General features: G+C 34.8%; 3 protein-coding genes across 5 annotated transcripts in view; 2 read left to right on the top strand and 1 right to left on the bottom strand.

The window, feature by feature from the left end:
- Window positions 1-79: 79 nt before the first annotated feature.
- Window positions 80-6,411, top strand: LOC127975930 (beta-soluble NSF attachment protein). Its single transcript, XM_052579984.1, has 11 exons — window positions 80-340; window positions 624-703; window positions 962-1,078; window positions 2,077-2,123; window positions 2,233-2,310; window positions 2,414-2,469; window positions 2,555-2,639; window positions 4,149-4,253; window positions 4,476-4,544; window positions 4,690-4,740; window positions 5,282-6,411. The coding sequence occupies exons 1-11, from the start codon at window positions 243-245 to the stop codon at window positions 5,381-5,383; spliced, it is 888 nt and encodes a 295-aa protein (XP_052435944.1). The 5' UTR covers window positions 80-242; the 3' UTR covers window positions 5,384-6,411.
- An 878-nt stretch (window positions 6,412-7,289) lies between these two features.
- Window positions 7,290-11,044, bottom strand: LOC127976162 (kelch-like protein 10). Of its 2 annotated transcripts, XM_052580389.1 has the most exons (8): window positions 10,899-11,044; window positions 10,289-10,817; window positions 9,729-10,148; window positions 9,179-9,376; window positions 8,949-9,098; window positions 7,869-7,985; window positions 7,675-7,766; window positions 7,290-7,475 (listed from the first exon to the last, which is right to left on the bottom strand). In XM_052580389.1, the coding sequence occupies exons 1-8, from the start codon at window positions 11,042-11,044 to the stop codon at window positions 7,340-7,342; spliced, it is 1,788 nt and encodes a 595-aa protein (XP_052436349.1). In that variant the 3' UTR covers window positions 7,290-7,339. The 2 variants fall into 2 exon arrangements, with proteins under 2 accessions (XP_052436349.1, XP_052436350.1); XM_052580390.1 differs by lacking the exon at window positions 10,899-11,044 and having other exon boundaries at window positions 9,729-10,124; window positions 10,289-10,759.
- Window positions 11,045-11,981: 937 nt separating this feature from the next.
- LOC127976159 (NACHT, LRR and PYD domains-containing protein 3) overlaps window positions 11,982-19,167 on the top strand; it is a 579,287-nt gene continuing 572,101 nt past the window's right edge. The window contains exons 1-8 of one of the 2 annotated variants that reach the window (XM_052580369.1): window positions 11,982-12,434; window positions 12,971-13,140; window positions 13,249-13,374; window positions 13,483-13,608; window positions 13,808-13,925; window positions 14,239-16,119; window positions 16,726-16,896; window positions 17,289-17,459. In XM_052580369.1, coding sequence (XP_052436329.1) covers window positions 12,421-12,434; window positions 12,971-13,140; window positions 13,249-13,374; window positions 13,483-13,608; window positions 13,808-13,925; window positions 14,239-16,119; window positions 16,726-16,896; window positions 17,289-17,459 — 2,777 coding nt within the window. In that variant the 5' untranslated portion in view covers window positions 11,982-12,420. The remainder of the gene's footprint in view (window positions 12,435-12,970; window positions 13,141-13,248; window positions 13,375-13,482; window positions 13,609-13,807; window positions 13,926-14,238; window positions 16,120-16,725; window positions 16,897-17,288; window positions 17,460-19,167) is intronic. The other variant, XM_052580370.1, reaches the window with a different exon arrangement.

Below are 19,167 nucleotides of genomic sequence, written 5' to 3'. Positions count from 1 at the left end.
TTTATGCTGAGTGTATGATAATAAGAGGGCGTGGCTACGCTTTTAACCAAACAGTGACGCAGTTTATCCCTGAAGAGCGTGCATCGTCAGCATCAGCAGCAGGAGGAGGAGGAAGAAGAAGAAGAGGAGGAGGAGGCGAGCATCCTTCATGATTCTGCATTAAAGCCGCTCAATATATATCAACAAACCCCGGGCCTTCACAGATCCAAGCACAGATCTGCGCGAACATCACACACTCAATCATGGATAATTCCGGGAAAGAGAAGGAAGCCATGCAGCTGATGGCAGAGGCGGACAAAAAAGTCAAATCGTCGGGTTCATTTCTCGGAGGGATGTTCGGGTGAGACAGCAGTGATGCTGGTCACGATCTGACATTCAAAGACATCTAATGACCTGTAGTCTTTTCAAATAGCATATGTCTGTATCATTGAATGTCTACTATTTACCATTCAAATGAGTATAAGAGTCGATCCATGCGTCTCTGAGTATCTCCAATGTCAAATATTTCCGTGATGCGACATGCAATGCAATGCAACTGCTCTGAATTTAATGCACAGGGCCTTATTAATATACTATATTGATTTTGAAATTGCATTGAATCAGAAATGTTGATGTTTTCACAGGGGAAATCATAAGGTTGAGGATGCATGTGAAATGTATGCCAGAGCTGCCAACATGTTCAAGATGGCCAAAAACTGGAGTGGTATGCATGAGTCAATTCAAGTTTATATTCATTTAATGCGTAATATTTAGTCATGCGGTTGCACTGTTACAATAAATTCAGTTAAAAGTTTCATTCAAATAATCAAAGTCACTGTCCATCTATGTGCATTTAAGTGATTTAACTGCATTAGACTTGTATTCGTGCTTTGATGTGTTTTTGGGCTATTTTAAGCATTCAATCTGCCTCTGTGTCATTACTGTAATTGATCTAAAGACTGATGTCTTTTGCTAAGTAAAGCTGCAGGCAGTGCTTTCTGCCAAGCTGCAAGACTTCACATGCAGATGCAGAACAAACTGGACTCGGCCACCAGCTTCGTTGATGCTGGAAATGCTTATAAGAAGGCAGATCCTCAAGGTGAGAGAGTTTCTTTTATTGCTAAAAAAATAATAATAATAATAATGTGATACATTTTTGTGTTTTAATCATGGTTATTTTTGTTAACTAAAATAATAATAATAATTAATATATATATATATATATATATATATATATATATATATATATATATATATATATATATATATTACTATATTATATTATATATATAACATTTTTGTTATTTTTTTTTATATATATAACATTTGAAATTATATATATATAGAACATTGAAATAAAATGTTAAATGCAATAAAAAAACTTTTTTTGCTAGTTAATTTCACAAACAATTACAAAACAGCAGGAAAAAAATGATGCAATTTAAACATAAAGCAGAAAACCAGTATTTTATGTAAAAAAATACAATAAACTTAATTATTTACAGTTTTTGAAAAGTAATTTTTTAAAGTATTAAAAAAACTAACTGAAATACTGTACTATATAGACAGATTTAGATAGAATAATTTTTTATAGATTTAAGAACACTGACTGAAATGCATAACAAAATGATTTAAATTCTGACTAAAAGTAAAAAGTAAAAAGATATTTATAGAATGTATGTTTGTAGTACCGTTGTCATAATATGTGCATGCTAGTGCATGTAAATACATGTAAATGCTGTATTTTCAAAATATATACTGTATTTGTGTGTCTTTGTATATACATAATAAATATGCACAGTGCACACACATATATTATGTAAACAAAAACATGTTTTTTTGGATGTGATTAAGCGTGATGAATCATTTGACAGCACTAGACTGCATACATAAATTATGCACTGACTTCAATAAAAAAATAAAATAAAAATCTGTACTACCTTGACCCCAGAATGTGAATTCCTTGGATTAAGTTTTGTTGCTTGATTTAATAACTGATTGAATGAGGTTATGAGTAAAGATGAGAGCTGTTTTGTAAGCATTAGGTTTGACTCACTGCTGATATTTTGTTGTTTTCTCTTCGAATGAATCACACAGAGGCTATCAACTGTTTAAACGCAGCCATCGATATTTATACAGACATGGTAAGAGACTAGGATTTGGCTTTCATATATAAATATACATATTGATGCATAAAATGAATGCATATCGTTACATAAGATTTAATCTCTCATTTGTGTGTGTGATGCACAGGGAAGGTTCACGATCGCTGCAAAGCATCACATGACTATTGCAGAGATCTATGAATCCGAGCTAGTGGATATCGAAAAGGTGCTGTTTGATTTTATAAACATCTATAAGATGCTTTCTCATGCATCGTTTTCCCAGAAATGCCTTTGGATGTGACTGTAACTGGGTTGTGATGTTGTTTTAGGCCATCGCCCATTACGAGCAGGCCGCAGACTATTACAAAGGTGAAGAGTCTAACAGGTTTGTATCTTCATTGTGTAAATCAGATTTGAGTCATTGTAGATTGTAGATGCTCATTAGTGTTTCTGTCTGTGTTGTCGTTAAGCTCGGCTAATAAGTGTCTGCTGAAGGTGGGCTCGTACAGCGCTCAGCTCGAGCAGTATCCCAAAGCCATCGAGATCTACGAGCAGGTTAGCTTTTATTATTACTTATTTATGTTTTATTAAAACATTTAATCAATCAATCAATCAATTATTATTATTATTATTATTAAAGAGTGTTGTTTTTGTATTTTTTGATACACTGGTATATTCGTCATTAATAATTTGAGCTCATTTTTATTTTTATCTTTTCTCCTTTCATTAAAATATTTGATAAAATTTTAGTGAATTGTTTTTTTTTTTTTTTTTTTTTTTAAATATTTTTGTATTTAGTTTTAAATGTAGTTATTTTAGTAAGTTTAACATTTAGGACCCTGGAGCACAAAAGCAGTCTTAAGTCGCTGAGGTATATTTGTAGCAATAATAATAATAATAAAAAAACATTGTATGGGACAAAATTATACATTTTTCTTTTATGCCAAAAATCATTAGGATTTTAAGTAAAGATCATGTTCCATGAAGATATTTTGTATATTCCTACTGTAAATATATCAAAATTAAATTTTTGATCAGTGATATGCATTGCTAAGAATTCATTTGGACAACTTAAAAAATGATTTTCTCATTATTTTGATTTTATTGGCATCCTTCAGATTCCTGATTTCCAAATATTATCCTCCTAACAAACCATACAACAATGGAAAGCTTTCAGATGGTGTATAAATCTCAATTTTAAAAGAAAAATCACACTTAAGACTGGTTTTGTGTTCAAGAGTCACATACTGTATTTGTTACATTTTATTTCAGATAAAGTTTATTTTAAGAAAAATCTAAATGCGCACATCCAAAAAAAGTCTTGACCAGGTGCAAGATCAAAGGATGAATAAAAAAATAGAAAAATGATTTACACACTGTTATGCTCCCTTTATTTCAAAAAGCTTAAAATAGCAAAGTTTCGGTCAAAGACCTTCGTCAGGCAAACACATAAAGTTTATTTAACAATTTTTTTTTTTTTTTTAATGGTTTAGGTTACTTTAATAACCCTGTAAAATAAAAATAAAATAAAATTAATAACCCATTAAATACAACAGTAATTGTGAGTAGGAACGAAAACGCAATAATGTAAAATATTTAAAAAAAAAATTTTTTTTACTGTATACTGTAATAATAACAAACACATTTAGTTTCCTTTTAAATCGATTGCATTCATTTAAGGTTAAGGTTTTCCATGTGTTTTGGACTGAGTTCATTTTAAGATTTTGGATTGAAATGAGAGTGAGAAGGAAGTTGAATGTCTGCAGACCAGTGACAGGTAATGAAGGCTTATTAACCAGAAGATTATGAGTTTTAACACTACTGTAAAAATAGAAATTAATGTTGTATAAATACTTTTGTCTTTGAGTCCACCAGCCAGGAGGAAGCAAAACTGTATTATTAGCAAGAGCGTTTGTTTGACATTTATGTAGCATGTAACATTATTGGAGCAGATTTCATCATGCTTTCCAGTGCACCTTCATGTCTGCTCTGTGAATCTAATCATATCTTATCTCTGTACGCGAACACAGAGGGAAAGAAAGTTAAAGGTCTCTTCACATTCAGGTTGCTACAAGCACGATGGACAACCCTCTGCTGAAATACAACGCTAAAGAGTACTTCTGGAAAGCAGCTCTCTGCCACTTCATAGTAGATGAGTTAAACGCAAAGGTCAGTCGTTTTTATCATGCTGTAGTGTAATATTTGTAGGCTATTCATTCAATTGAAACATTGCTATATTTTCCTGTTTTTAAAAAAGCACTTAGTGTTTTTAGCTGGTTTGTCATGTCTTGCACTGACATCTAGTGGCGTTAATGCGTTACTGCAGAAGAGATCTTCATTGACCAGTTCTCAAGTCAGCAGTGATGAATTCACAAGTTTGATTTCTTTCAGCTTGCCATTGAAAAGTATGAAGGGATGTTTCCAGCATTCGCTGATTCAAGAGAGTGTAAGCTGTTGAAAGTAAGTGCATTTGTCTAATTCCATTAGCAATGGTAAACATAAAGAGTGTAAGACATTAAGTCAGTATGCATTTCATAATGAGTGTAGCAATGAGGTTGTTATATTTTTACAGCATTTGTATTAATGGTTTTGTCTTTTCTTGCAGAAACTGTTGGAGGCTCATGAGGAGCAGAACAATGAGGCGTTCACTGAAGCAGTAAGTTTGTAAAGTTTCAGATGAACAGTGCTGTGGATGATTCTTATAAATACATTTTTGGTGATACCGATGTTTGTGTGTTACTTGCTGCTGTTGTGTTTACTAATAATTTTGTTATATAATAGTTTATAATTAGCTGAAAATACATTTTCTTTAATACAGAAACTGACTTACCAAAAAAAAAAAAAAAAAAAAAAAAAAACCTTAAAAAAAATAGTTTATTAATAATTTTCACTTTTTATTGAAATTTTTAGATTGTTTTTGTATTTATTATTATTTGTTTTTAGTTTAGTGCATCAAGTTAAACTAAATTAAAATAAAATAAAAATAATAAAGTAAGTTTTTTTTATTAATTTTTATTTTATTCAAATTATAGTTTTTTTCAAAATCACTGTACAAATATGTAGAATATGGAATATATTTTTTTATTTATTTTATTCAAATAAAAAAAATTCTAAATCACCGTACAAATATGTAGAATATGTAATATATTTGACTCGTTATTTTTTTTAAATTGTAAATCATGTGTTTAATTCTCCAGGTGAAGGAGTTTGATTCGATCTCCCGTCTCGACCAATGGCAGACCACCATGTTGCTGCGTATCAAGAAGACCATCCAGGGTGATGCCGGCGACCTCAAGTGATGTGTCCGAAAAAAATACAGTGGCGTCCTATTTAGTTTAATTTCTTACCGTATAGTATGTGTGTGACAATCTGGTTGAACATTTTCTGTTGTGCTACTAGCTCAAACATAAGCCGTTTCTTGGAAATTTCAAATGCAACTTGCATTGCATTTGGGAAAACAGAAGTATATAGAATATTAATATTGATGAAGGCATTTCTCTATCCCTTTACTTCACCATGAGGAAATCCTTCCCGTGCACCATTGTTTGTACTTGTGTGTGTGGCATGCGAGTCCCCATAGAGCTGTTCTCTTTCTAATAATCACCTCAGTGTTGTCACTGGCATTGTCATGCATGATAAATGTTAAAAGTGTGTTTATGTGCTGTAGAATACCAGGATTTGGTGAGTGCATTTATTTCTGCTGTCTGTTTAGATGCATTTTCCTGCCGTTGGCTTTTAAAATGCATCCTCACGTTGTCTTTGTTGATATGGCAGTGTCAGTTCTGTCCGAGTATTTGCTTTAGTGGTTGAATTAAGCGTTGCATGTTTCATAATCAGTAGAATAGCATCTCTAGCTCACTAATGGTGATGAAGTGCTCAGCTCAAGTGATTTTTCACAGTGTGATATTACAGACAGCGTTGATTTTCTAATGCAGGTCAAGTTGTTTAATATGTATATATGAGTCTTGATTGTTGATTTATTCTGGTGTTATTTGTGATTTTATGTTTAATCTGTGGTTGTTTCACATGGATACGGGGCATTTGTTGTTTTGGGCATTTAGATCCTATGAATTATAATTTTAGTTTAAATGCTGCTTGGTTTTTAAAGTTCTTTACACTGTTGTAAATCCTTTAGTGGAGAATAAACAGCTTTACAGTTTGTGTCAGAAATTAAATGAAGTTAACTGAATCTGATATATTAAAGCATTTAATATGTTGTATGACTGACATGGAATCAAAAATGTAGGATACATGGCAAGTCTCACCGATACATTTTATTAATGTTATTTATTCAAAGAAAAATTAATAAATGATCACCCACACCATATCTTGAGGTTTTTGGTATCAATGCCATATTTTACAGGAAACTCTGGAGTTATATCAGTTAAAACAGCAAACATCTGCTCTTAAATAATGCTATTTTCCTTTGTTTGATTTCAAATGCTGTAAGTGGGTAAAGTAAATCTATATTGCAGTGAGAGTGGAGAAATGTCACGCATTACAATTTCTGCAGTATTTTATAGATCACTAAATGAAATGAGCCCTTTTTGAGACATTTTCAGGTTGCAAAGTATATTCAGGCAAAATAATGTGCAAGAAAAGACCCAAAATTAACATTTAATGCAGATATTCAGTGCCATACTTTTGTTAAATAAATGATATAATATCAATACATATTTTCCATCTAATAATATATTCATTTGAATAAACAGAAACAGAAAATACTGACTGAATCAAGTAATGAAAGAATTCCCGTGGAAGCCTGTTTATAAACAGGCCATTCGAGATGTCGAGGAGTTTGTCACTTTATCGAAATAGATTTGGAGAAATTAAGCATTGCATCACTTGCTCACCAATGGATCCTCTGCAGTGAATGGGTGCCGTCAGATGAAGCGTTATTATTGATAATGAAATCCGCTTTTATGCCAGAATCCTTTATGGATTTATTTCTCACAAACACATAAGATGTTAACTGATGAACTGGAGCACTGTGGATTATTGGGATGTTTTTATCAGCTGTTTGGACTCTCATTCTGACGGCACCCATTCACTGCAGAGCATGCATTGATGAGCAAGTGATGCAATGCTACATTCCTCCAAAAAATCTTTTCCAATGAAAGACGATTCCATAAATTTAAAGTGCACAATCCAACACGTTTTTGTTTTTAAACTGCATTTACTTATATCATGTGACATGTGCTGTGATGTTTCAGTGTGCATTCTGGTTCAAATGTCAGATATCTACTGGAGGTCGGTCAGTCACTGTCAGACTCGTCATCTGATGTCTCTAAAGAGTCTCGATCCACCACGTACTGTGTGACGTCAGGTAACCCGGATATCACACAGCAGCTCACAGCACTGCGGGAAATGCTCATGCTGCAGACTTCATCCCTTTGTGGAAACAGGTAGATAAAGTTGCATTTTCTCATGTAACATCCCATTTGTCTTAGAAATGCATCACATTATTATGAAAAAAAGGCATTCAAGAACAATCAGAACTCTCCATTTAATAAATTCAACTAAAAAATGTGTTTCTTGATCTTTCTAACATCATGCAGTGTGAAATGATTAGAGAGCTAGTGAACATTACCATTCATTTGTCGTCCGGTCGTAACACTCCACATCCCGACAGGTGCCGACTCCATTAAACCCCCCGACAACAACCAGCTGATCATCCACCACCTAAAGTTGATGCAATCAAATAACTATATGTATCACGGACAGTGTGTGTCAAAGAGAAACTTCAAAAACTGCTATTTCAGCAGAATTCCCATTAGACGTCACCTCAATGCCGAAGTTACTGCGTGGGTTAATCATAGAGCGTATATCATGCCAGGTGTCATTAAGAGGGTTGTAGGCCTCGGCACTTCGCAAACGAGCGGCACCATCGAAACCACCAACCTTGAAACATAAATGTGCATTTATCTGTAAATATACAATGCTTCATCTTAAATGTTTTATTTTAAATGCACCCATGCATGCATGTATTAGTATCCATATCTGTACAGTCAATAATTGTGGCACCTTAAAACACCGTATTTTGTATTTGCATATTTTTGTACACATGTAAAATACTCACCAGTGTAATTATATATAAACTAAACTAAACCAAACTGAATTAGACAAATCTACACTAGAATTAAAACCATAAAAATGTATTACTTCAAATCAAATGTTAACTGAAATTAAATAAATACACACACACACACACACACACACACATATATATATATATATATATAAACCTTATACGTTTATTTCAGGTTGTTTCAAAAGCAACACTTTCATTTCATTTAAGGTTAAAACACTCATACTCATCAGTGTTATTAAAAACGAACAAAGCTTAAAATAATTAAAAAAATAAACAAATAAATAAAAAAACTATTGAAACCCAAAACTGAAACCATAAAAAAATGCATTATTTGAAACCAATTAAACATGAACTGAAATCAAATGAAATATAAAAAAACTTACATTTTATTAACCTTTTCATTTAATAAAAAACATCATATTTTGTGTTTTCATATTTCTGTATGTGCATATATGTATTATGTGTTATGTATGTTTATGTATATGTTATTATAAACTAAAGTTAATCCCATAACAAAACAATACTTGAAACTAAAGACACATTTACTGAAATAAAATGTAAAACTTTTATTTCAGCTAACTGTAAAGGCAGAAATGTTGTTTAATTTAAGTTGAAGTAGTAAAGTAACTTAAACTAAAAATGAAAACTGAATAAAAAATAATAAAAATTATGCACAAGCATTTAAATGAAATCAGAAAAAAATACGTAATAAAAAAAAAATGAAATATTATAATAGTTTATCACTGACACAAAAGTAACTGTGTGGTACTCACAGCATAAACTAGATTTCCGTAACTGATCACTCCAACACCGCTGCGGCGACTTCTCATGGGAGCGATGAGAGTCCACTGGTTGGTTTCGGGGTCAAAGCTCTCAGCTGAGAAGAGACACTCCACCCCAGTAAAACCACCACAGATATAAACCTGCCACACAAATGCAGTGTGACACTCTGACACTGTACCACATGGTTTCTACAGTACTTATTCATGAAAAACCTTCTTACCTTGCTCTGCAGTGAGGTGGCGCTGGCGTCACTCCTCCGTACATTCATGGGTGCAATCATTGTCCACTGGTTGGTGTTTGTATTGTAGCGTTCTGCTGTTTTTAGTCGTCCGTATCCATTAAAACCTCCAATGGCATAAATGAGGCCATCCAGGACAGCAACGCTAACATAACATCGCCGTTCATACATCGGGGCCACCTGTTGTGCAATGCACATATCATCAAATAAGTTGACTGGTTATTTCTATTTTCCATGCTATTACCAAGTATCTTACAGTACAATTTAAATATTATATAAATATATTAACCAAGCGTATACATCAAAGTACAATAACTTTACCATCTGATATTATTCTGGCTGTTTCAAATCTGAGGGAGACGCCAATCTAAACAACGTTTTTGGTGTTCAAATGCACCAAAATGCTATCTACATAGGCAACTTACTAGGTTTTGAAACACTTTTATTCCCAAAACCTTTAGTCCAAATACTATATACACCAGCTATATCCACAAAGGTTTTAACTGAAACTTGGACTAGAAACAATGCTCACCTCTTGCCAAGTTTGAGTGATGGGATTGAATTTCCTCACGCTGCTGAAATAATTCTCGCTGTCAAAGCCGCCAAGACAGTAGACGAACCCATCCAGGACCACTGAGCCATGATATGCTCTGGGAAGCTCGTCCTCTTGAGTCATGTTGACCCAACAGTCCGCCTTTGTATCATATGCCTCAATCTCATTGGTGGGATTGCTTACGCTCCACCCTCCGATGGCCAATAGGATCTCATAAGGCAAACGTGGGCGTGTCAGTTGATTAATGAGCTCTGAGCTGGCGGGTTCCTCCATGTGGAGGTCAAAAATGACCTTCATTGCATTGATGACAATGTCCGAACATGCTTCGCTCTCCAACACCAATGCATTGTTTCTGACGTCAGTCATGAAGTAGTCCGGTGACATCAACCCCATTCGAACCTGAAGCAAAGTGAATGAATTATCGAACAAAAATCTAATTGCATCAACTAAAACTATATGCATCAACATAAAAAGGGCTTTGGCCTTGGGGTTTTGGTTTAAATAACAGTAACGTTAAAGCATAATGCATAAGGAAAAACTATGATTAACATGATGCGTTTATATCTCTGTCCTGCCTTTGAAAGAAGCACAGCAATGTGTTTTCTCCTGTTTCCAGGTGCATGTCCAATCCAGCGAACGATGGCCTCAAAAACCATCTCCTCCTGTTTGACGTTCAGCTCATCCTGAGCAATCATCTCCTCCAGATGTTCCAGCGGTAGTTCAAGGAACTCCTCAGAAACTTGCAGTACCTGCTCAAAGTGCTGCAGGACGTAAAGCCTTGTTTTCTGGTGGAGCACTGAGCAGGACGGGAAACACTCTGTTAACATGCGGGCACCGATGCAGTTCTCTGGGCATAAGTTTGCTTCCAGGAACTGGCAGCAGGCTTCTATGAGATCTGAGATTAAAAACTGATCAGCAGCTGCTAAGAGCTCTGACACATTCTCTTCAGTAATCAGGACTGGTCTTGCGTATGCGTATTGAATAATAAGAGACATGGTGTTTGAGGACATTCCTGGAATATCGTAGAATTGTTCCTCCACGTTGGTCCACTGGGTGGAGAAAAGCGTCCTGTAGAGCAAATTTACAGATTAAAACTTTTTTGAAAATGATACTCGTATATCAAACAAATTTGAAAGTGTCTGTCCTCACCTAAAATAAGGGCTGCAGCCACAAAGGATGATCTTGTGCACTTTAAAATTGGTTTCCTGAACCTTGATGATGACATCAGTGTGTTCGCCCTGTAAGCGAACTTCATCAAACACATTAAAAGCTGTCTCACTTATTTTGTGCTCCATGTCCTCTAGCTCAAAATCACACCAGTCCAACTTCAGCTCAAACTGATCAAACTCTGACTGAAGTAGTCTGAAGTTTAGTGAACTCTGTGGAGAGCCAGGCCTGATGAGAATTTAAGAATCTTTGTGACATCATACTTGAGAACTTGTTGCTCAACATTCTAAAATAGAATTTCTAATCTGGATTATTATTATGATTTTTTTTTCAAATCCTCATAGCTTTTAACATAAAAAACTGTCTCAGTAAACTAAATCACTGACAAACAAAATATTGTAACAGGTCAAAAGGCTTGATTGTGCTATTAAGGTGGAGGTGTGACCTTGGTGGTGGAGAGGATGGTGGTGAGTGAAGAGTTCAACATCTGCAAACTCAGACAAGTGTAAACACAGGTCCTTTACATTTCTATTATAAGAACGTGATTGGACAATTGAGAAGGTAATAAGTGACGCTAAAAATGTAGTCTTCCCGGCAGAACTTATGCAATTTATTTCATACATTTGCTTCACTTGGACTCTTTCTTTTTTTTTCTTTTTTTTTTAGATTCCCTTTCATAAAACCATTACGATTTCACACACACATATTATGAAATAACGTTCACATTATCTCTCTCTCTCTCTGTAACACAGATGTTTCTCACTTTAATGTGTTTATAGAAAATGTGTGGCTTTGGCTTTTTTGATCTTATGGTCTTAATTATGCTCGTTTGTCTTATTAGCAAATTTACGTAAAACAGGTGAAAGTACACAATGGTGCAGTATATCTTATATGAGGCCTGCGTAGCAACTCATGTTTCTCCTCCTTATTAAGAAATCATCTATGAAGCAAAACTATGACATTCATAATGTTGACTTGAGAACACACAGCTAATCATGTATTGATTGTTTGACGTAAAACATTGAAGGTTTTGTGGCTACATATTCTTATTATTTTAAATCTTTATTTGAATCTTTTTTGTTATTATTATTAAACGGTATTCTTCATTTTTAGTTTTGATATGGTCACAGTTCAAACCATTTCCATCCCCTATTGAAAAAAAATCTCTAAATTAGTATTAATAAATTAATATATATTTTTATATTTTCATATTTTATTTGTTTAGGGCTTTATCTGTGACTGTATAGAAGATGGCTTTGATTTCTTGATTAGATTTTCTGATGCGTCATTCTAATGAGCACCTTGACCGAACATTGACTTTACATGTCTGCTTGTTTCTTTTGGTTAAATTTTAACTGAGCAGCTTGTAAAAATATAAATCTGTTCAGAGGTCATTTATGAAAAAAAGAAAGTAAAGAAAATCACAAGACAAATGGGTTTGAAATGTGAACAGCTTTTAGTTGATATGCTGCTGTCTAGAGGTTAATGGAATGATGTTTCATTAATGATTGGACTGAGGTAGGTTTGAAAAAAATTATATTCATGTACTGTTTGAATCTGCACTTTAATGTTTTTTTTTTTTCATTGACTTGTAATGTCAGTGTATTTTCATGTGTATTAATCTATATTTAGTGATTGCCTTTTGTATTAATACAGAAATATAACAGAACTATGCCGTGAAAAAATATCCAAATAGAATGTGTAACATTCGAATATAAGATTTTAGAATATCAAAGTTTCTTCTAGCAGCAGTGTCTGAAAGAATTTAGTTTTGTTGGACTGAAAAACACATCTGGTTTTGACAGGTAATTTTACAAATCAGTTTTGCTTACTTTATATACAGTATAAATACATTATTAAATCAATTGAATTTTAACAATCTCGACTTGTTTGAACATGTTTTACAGATATAATCTTTTTTTATTACTAATGTATTGTGTGTTTATTAGTGATAAATGTTAACAAAACACTTTATAGGGCACCAAAGAGTTACAAGTGTTTAATATTCCTTGTGTATATCCTAAGTAATTTGTTACATAATCTTGTTCTGTTAGTTCCTGGACTGTTGCATCTACAATGAGTGTCAATGAGAGAAGAGGAGAGGAGGGTGCTGTTCGGACAAATAAAGCAGTATCTCCAAAACCCTGTCTTGAGTCTATGAAGAGCTTCGAGTCCATTGGCTGCCCCCCTAATATTAGTGATTGCGTCTCCAGCAATGCCTTTAGTAAGAAAAGCTTGATTAATCTTCCTTACATTCTGGGTTTTAAAGATGCCATTGCAGTATACTGGTGTGTCATGTGTTCTGACTGTTGTTTTCTCTACGTCTTTGTAGAAGAAGAAGGTACTGTTCAGACATATAAAGCAGCATCTCTAAAACATGGTCTTGAGTCTATGAAGAGCTTCGAGTCCATTGGCAGCCCCCCTAATATTAGTGATTCCGTCTCCAGCAATGCCTTTAGTAAGAAAAGCTTGATTAATCTTCCTTACATTCTGGGTTTTAAAGATGCCATTGAAGTAGACTGGTGTGTCATGTGTTCTGACTGTTGTTTTCTCTACGTCTTTGTAGAAGAAGAGGGTACTGTTCAGACATATAAAGCAGCATCTCTAAAACATGGTCTTTGGTCTAGGAAGAGATTTGAGTCCATTGGCAGCCCCCCTAATATTAGTGATTCTGATTCCAGCAATTCCTTTAGTAAGAACAAAAGACTTCTATTTCAGATAAATGCTACTCTTCTGAATCTTCTATTAATCAAATAAACCTGAAATAAATATATTTAGCTGTTTTCAACATAATACTAATAATAATAATAATAATAGTTTTTTTATTTTTTTATTTTAATAATAGTTTGACGTGTGTAGGGTTCTAGGTGTTTAAACATGTGTCTTTGCAGAGGAGGATGCTGTTCAGAAACATAAAGAAGTATGTCTAGAACCCAGCGTGTCTAAGAGTAACACATCTTTTGGAAGCCCCCGTAATATTAGCGATGGAGCAGTGATTTCTGACCCTGAGTGAGTAAAAACATGATTAAATTGCTGCAGTGAAACTTTTAATGACCTATTCTTTCAACTGCAACAAGATACATGAGAGATTGTTGTGAAAACACTGTGATGAGTTTAAATTATTGGATTTTTGTATTTTAGTATTGGGGTACTTGTATTCTATCTTTAAGACAACCAAGTAAGCTGGGGGCAACAGTCATTTACAGAAGTTTTGGGTGATTAAATATATATATATATATATATATATATATATATATATATATATATAATTAAGATATTTAGATTTGAACTTTTTGTATTTACTTCTAATTTATTAATTTAGCAAGCAGAATGTCAAAGCAACAGCCCTGCAGAGAGATGGACTGCTGGAGGAGACTGATGACATGCAGCACAATTCTCTCCGACCAGTGAATGATGTCTTGAAGAGAGTCAAAGGCCAACACAAAACCAGCATGAAGAACAAGTATGAGAGATTATTTGAAGGAATCAAACTAGAAAAGTATCAAACCCTTCTGAACAAGATCTACACACAACTCTTCATCGTAGAGGGAGAAAGTGAAGGAGTGAATGAAGAACATGAGGTTTTACAGATGGAGAAAGTCAGAACACAAGAAACTTTAATCTATTGCAATGACATCTTTAAACCCTTAAATCAACCAGGATGTGAGGTGAAAGACAAAATCAAGACTGTTCTTACTAAAGGCATTGCTGGAATTGGAAAAACCGTCTCTGTGCAGAAGTTCATTCTGGACTGGACAGAGGGAAAAGCCAATCAGGATCTAGATTTCATGTTTGTGCTTCCATTTCGAGAGCTGAACTTGATTAAAGATCATCAGTACAGTCTTCACAGACTTCTGCTGGACTTTCATCCTGAACTTCAAGATCTGGACTCAAAGATTTATGAGGAGTGTAAAGTTGTGTTCATCTTTGATGGTTTGGATGAAAGCAAATTTGCACTGATGTTTTCAGATGATGAGAAAGTTTGTGATGTGACTGAGTCTTCATCAGTGGGTGTGTTGATGTCAAACCTCATCAGAGGAGAGCTGCTTCCCTCTGCTCTCATCTGGATCACATCCAGACCAGCAGCAGCCAATCAGATCCCCTCAAAATACATCCACCGTGTGACAGAAATTCAGGGATTCACTGAGCCTCAGAAGGAGGAATATTTTAGGAAGAGAATCAGTGATGAGCATCAAGCCAACAGAATCATCTCACACATTAGAAGATCAAGAAGCCTCCACATCATGTGTCACATCCCCGTCTTCTGCTGCATCTCAGCCACTGTGCTTCAAAACCTTCTGGAACAAGATGACAGTGCAGAAATCCCTCAAACTCTGACTGACATGTACATCCACTTCCTTCTGACTCAGATCAACATGAGGAACAAGAAGTATGATGAGAACGATCTAGAGAAACTCCTGAAGTCCAGCAGAGATGTGATTGTGAAACTTGCTGAACTAGCTTTCAAACAGCTGATGAAGGGCAATGTGATGTTCTATGAGGAGGACCTGATTGAAAGCGGGATAGATGTCACTGCTGCCTCAGTGCATTCTGGGATTTGCACTGAGATCTTTAAGGAGGAATCTGTGATTCATCAGAGGAAAGTCTACAGCTTCATTCATCTGAGCTTTCAAGAGTTTCTAGCTGCTTTCTTTGTGATTTACTGCCATGTTGTTGAGAACATGAATGTACTTAAGTTCTTTATGGAAACGTGGTACAGGTTCAATGAACTCTCTCTGTATGAGCTGCTACAAGCAGCAGTTAATAAATCATTGCAGAGTAAAAATGGACACCTGGATCTTTTCCTGAGGTTCCTGCTGGGCATGTCACTGGAGTCCAATCAGAGACTCTTAAAGGATCTATTGACACACACAGTGAACAGCTCAGAGGCAATCAACAGAATCACACAGTACATTAAAGACTCTATCAAGGGTGACCAACTTTTCTTAGCTGACAGATGCATCAATCTGTTCCATTGTCTGCTTGAAATGAAGGATCAGACTCTGTACAGAGAGATTCAAGAGTTTGTGAAATCAGAGAATCAATCAGTGAGGAAACTCTCTCCATCTCACTGCTCAACAATCGCCTACATGCTTCAGATATCAGAGGAGGTTCTGAATGAGTTTGATCCGAGGAAATACAACACATCAGATGAGGGTAGGAGGAGACTGATACCAGCTGTGGTGAACTGCAGAAAAGCTCTGTGAGTATTTAAGATTCTGTAGATGAAACTGTATTTTATTTTAAGTAAAAATGTCCTTCCTTTTATGAACACCTCTGCAAATGGTTTCCCATAAACATTTCCACCCTCAAACGCCTACAATTAAACAGGCAGGTTTCCTCCTCCTTCATTACTTCACAGTGACGGTGATAGCCAATACGACTTAAACAGTTTTTTACATATAGTTAGGCGTTTTCTTTCTTTTTTTTTCTTTTACAAAATTGACAAAATGGGAATTAAAGTAATGAAAAACCTTTTTCATATAGATTCTGCCCATTTCCAGGAACACATCATTCTTTAGATAGAATAGAAAATTTGCAATTTGTATTGGTGTTATAAAATATCTAACACTATTCTTTCAAGTTTATTCAGCTTGTTGATTTACATTACCAGATATATGTAGTTACCATTATAAAAATAAATAAGCCATGTTGTTTACATTGATTAAAACAGCTATGAGATGTTTCCATGCTTTACCTAACAACCTAAAAATGTATTGCCACATATAACTATTACCATGTAAATCTGTCAGTGTTCAGCGACAATTTACCATCTCTTTACTGAACCATGTTTCGTTTTGTGCCATAGACTTCCATACTGTAATCTCACTGATCAGTGCTGTGAAAGTTTGTCTTCATGTCTGCAATCATCAAACTCACTGAGAGAGCTGGACCTGAGTAACAATGACCTGCAGGATTCAGGAGTGAAGCTTCTCTCTGATGGACTGAAGAGTTCACACTGTAATCTCAACATACTGAGGTCAGTGATTTTCAGTAAAATGTAATTCTGTTCAGATACAGCAGGGGTATCCAAAGTCAGTCCTGGAGGGCCACTGTCCTGGAGAGTTTAGCTCTAATTTTCCTTAACACCCCTGCCTGGAAATTTCTATGCCTAATAAGAGATTAATTAGCTGGTTCATGTGTGTTTATTTGGGGATAGATCTAAACTCTGCAGGACATTGGCCCTCCAGGACCAAGTTTTGACTCGCCTGAGATACATTAAATTGAAATATAATTTTTTTGTTACTGTAGTGAATTTCAAGTTATGAGGCAGTCGTTATTGATTAATTAAAATCATAAAAAAAACAATCAAACAATGAATTGAATGTTTTGGAAAGATAAATGAGAATAATTATTCTTTGTTCAATTTAGGTTGACATGTTGCAGTCTTACTGGTCAGTGCTGTGGAAGTTTGTCTTCATCTCTACAATCATCAAATTCACTGAGAGAGCTGGACCTGAGTAACAATGACCTGCAGGATTCAGGAGTGAAGCTGCTCTCTGATGGACTGAAGAGTTCACACTGTCAACTCAACATACTGAGGTAAAAAAAGATAAAGATTTCCCTGGTTATGAAATTAAAGATGCTCCCTCTTTTGGTCCTTATCTCTTGGGTCATATGTGTTTTAATGTAGATTATCTGGCTGTATGGTGACAGAGGAAGGCTGCAGTTTTCTGGCTTCAGCTCTGAGTTTAAATCCCTCACACCTGAGAGAGCTGGATCTGAGCTACAATCACCCAGGACAATCATTAGTCAAGGTTCTCTCTGATTCAAACTACAGACTGGACAAACTTAAGTATGTTCAACACTTAATCATCCTGTCATTCTATTTTAAAGAGGGGCTAAAAGATATGGAAGTCTGTTTCTGCCATTGAATAAAAAATAAAAAATGTAATTGCGACTAATTATCTCACAATTCGGACTTTTTTGTCTCCATTGCAAGTTTACATCTCACTATTCTGACTTTTTTCTCGAAATTGTGAGATAAAATCCCAATTACGAGTTATAAAGTCAGAATTTTGATATATAAACTATAATGCATTTCTGACCTTCTCTCGAAATTGCAGGTTTATATCATGCTATTCTGAGAAAGTCTGAATTGTGAGATGTAAACTTGCATTGGCAAGGAAAAAAGTCCGAATTGTGAAAAAAATCACAATTGCCATTTTTATTTGTATTAATTTATGCAAAGCTTCCATAAAAACATGATAAAGTGCAGATAAAAAGTGTTTTATGAATTTTAAGTTTAATTTTAAGTGTTAAGAAGTGGATCTTAAGGATCTCTCAAAGAGTCATAAGAGACATCTGCCTGAGGCTGGAGATGTAGTCCGCCAGAGGGGGGTGGTAACGAGTTACATTTACTTCATTACATGAGTATTTTTTGTTTAACTATTATTTTAAAGATGGCTACTTTTATTCTTACTCAATTACATTTTTAATGAAAAGAAACTACTTTTACCTTGTTACTCTGGGCGACTCTCCTCTCGTTACTTTATCTTAATGCAATACAAGTTAAAAATGCTTCAGTTTTGACCCAAACACACCATCTAATTTTCTCCAGGCAATGAGCAATGCTCACTCGTGAATGATTCGTTATTTTGAGATAATTATTTTGAGCTAATTCTTTTCAAAGGCTTGATCAAAACAGTTGGCAAACTAGTGAATTAGTTCCCGAATCAGTTTGAATGATTCGTTCAGTTCCCTGCCACACTCTATCTGAAGTACGTGTGGGCTGCATATTTTTTTATGCACAAATGTTAAAGGGTTAGTTTACCCAAACATAAACATTCTGTCATTAATTACTCACCCTTTTGTTGTTTGTAACCCAGAACACAATTTAAGATATATTGATGAAATCTGAGGACTCTCTAACCCTTCCATAGACAGCAAGGTAGCTACCAAGTTCAAGGTCCAGAAAAGTACCAAGATGATCGACAAAGTTGTCTCTGTGATATCAGTGGCTTAACTGTAAAGTTACAAAGCTACAAGAATACTTCTTTGTGCAAAGAAAGCAAAAATAACAACTTTATTCCACATGTTCATCTCTACTGCATCACTTGAGGTGACAGTTGACAGACAGGATGAGATAAACATACAAAAATCAAGACACTGCTATTACAAGACTAAACTAGATTCAGAAAAATAGGACAGGAAACTGGCTCTGTAAAGTGCTACCACTTAGAAAGCGATAAACGCAAACAATATTTGGTTGTGAACGCTGGCGTGAGACATATTTATATATTGTGTGTTA

This window comes from Carassius gibelio, chromosome B17 (assembly GCF_023724105.1).
Source record: "Carassius gibelio isolate Cgi1373 ecotype wild population from Czech Republic chromosome B17, carGib1.2-hapl.c, whole genome shotgun sequence".
NCBI lineage: Eukaryota > Metazoa > Chordata > Actinopteri > Cypriniformes > Cyprinidae > Carassius > Carassius gibelio.
The sequence above is the reverse complement of the archived record's forward strand: the minus strand, read 5'-3'. Positions and strand labels throughout refer to the sequence as shown.

Coding starts and splice junctions, on each gene's coding strand:
- LOC127975930 (XM_052579984.1), top strand. CDS start 243: ATGGATAATTCCGGGAAAGAGAAGGAAGCCATGCAGCTGATGGCAGAG. Junction 704..961: donor GATGGCCAAAAACTGGAGTG/GTATGCATGAGT, acceptor TGCTAAGTAAAG/CTGCAGGCAGTGCTTTCTGC. Junction 2,124..2,232: donor TCGATATTTATACAGACATG/GTAAGAGACTAG, acceptor TGTGATGCACAG/GGAAGGTTCACGATCGCTGC.
- LOC127976162 (XM_052580389.1), bottom strand. CDS start 11,044: ATGGAGCACAAAATAAGTGAGACAGCTTTTAATGTGTTTGATGAAGTT. Junction 10,149..10,288: donor AACGCATCATGTTAATCATA/GTTTTTCCTTAT, acceptor ACTTTGCTTCAG/GTTCGAATGGGGTTGATGTC. Junction 9,377..9,728: donor TCACTCAAACTTGGCAAGAG/GTGAGCATTGTT, acceptor ATTGCACAACAG/GTGGCCCCGATGTATGAACG.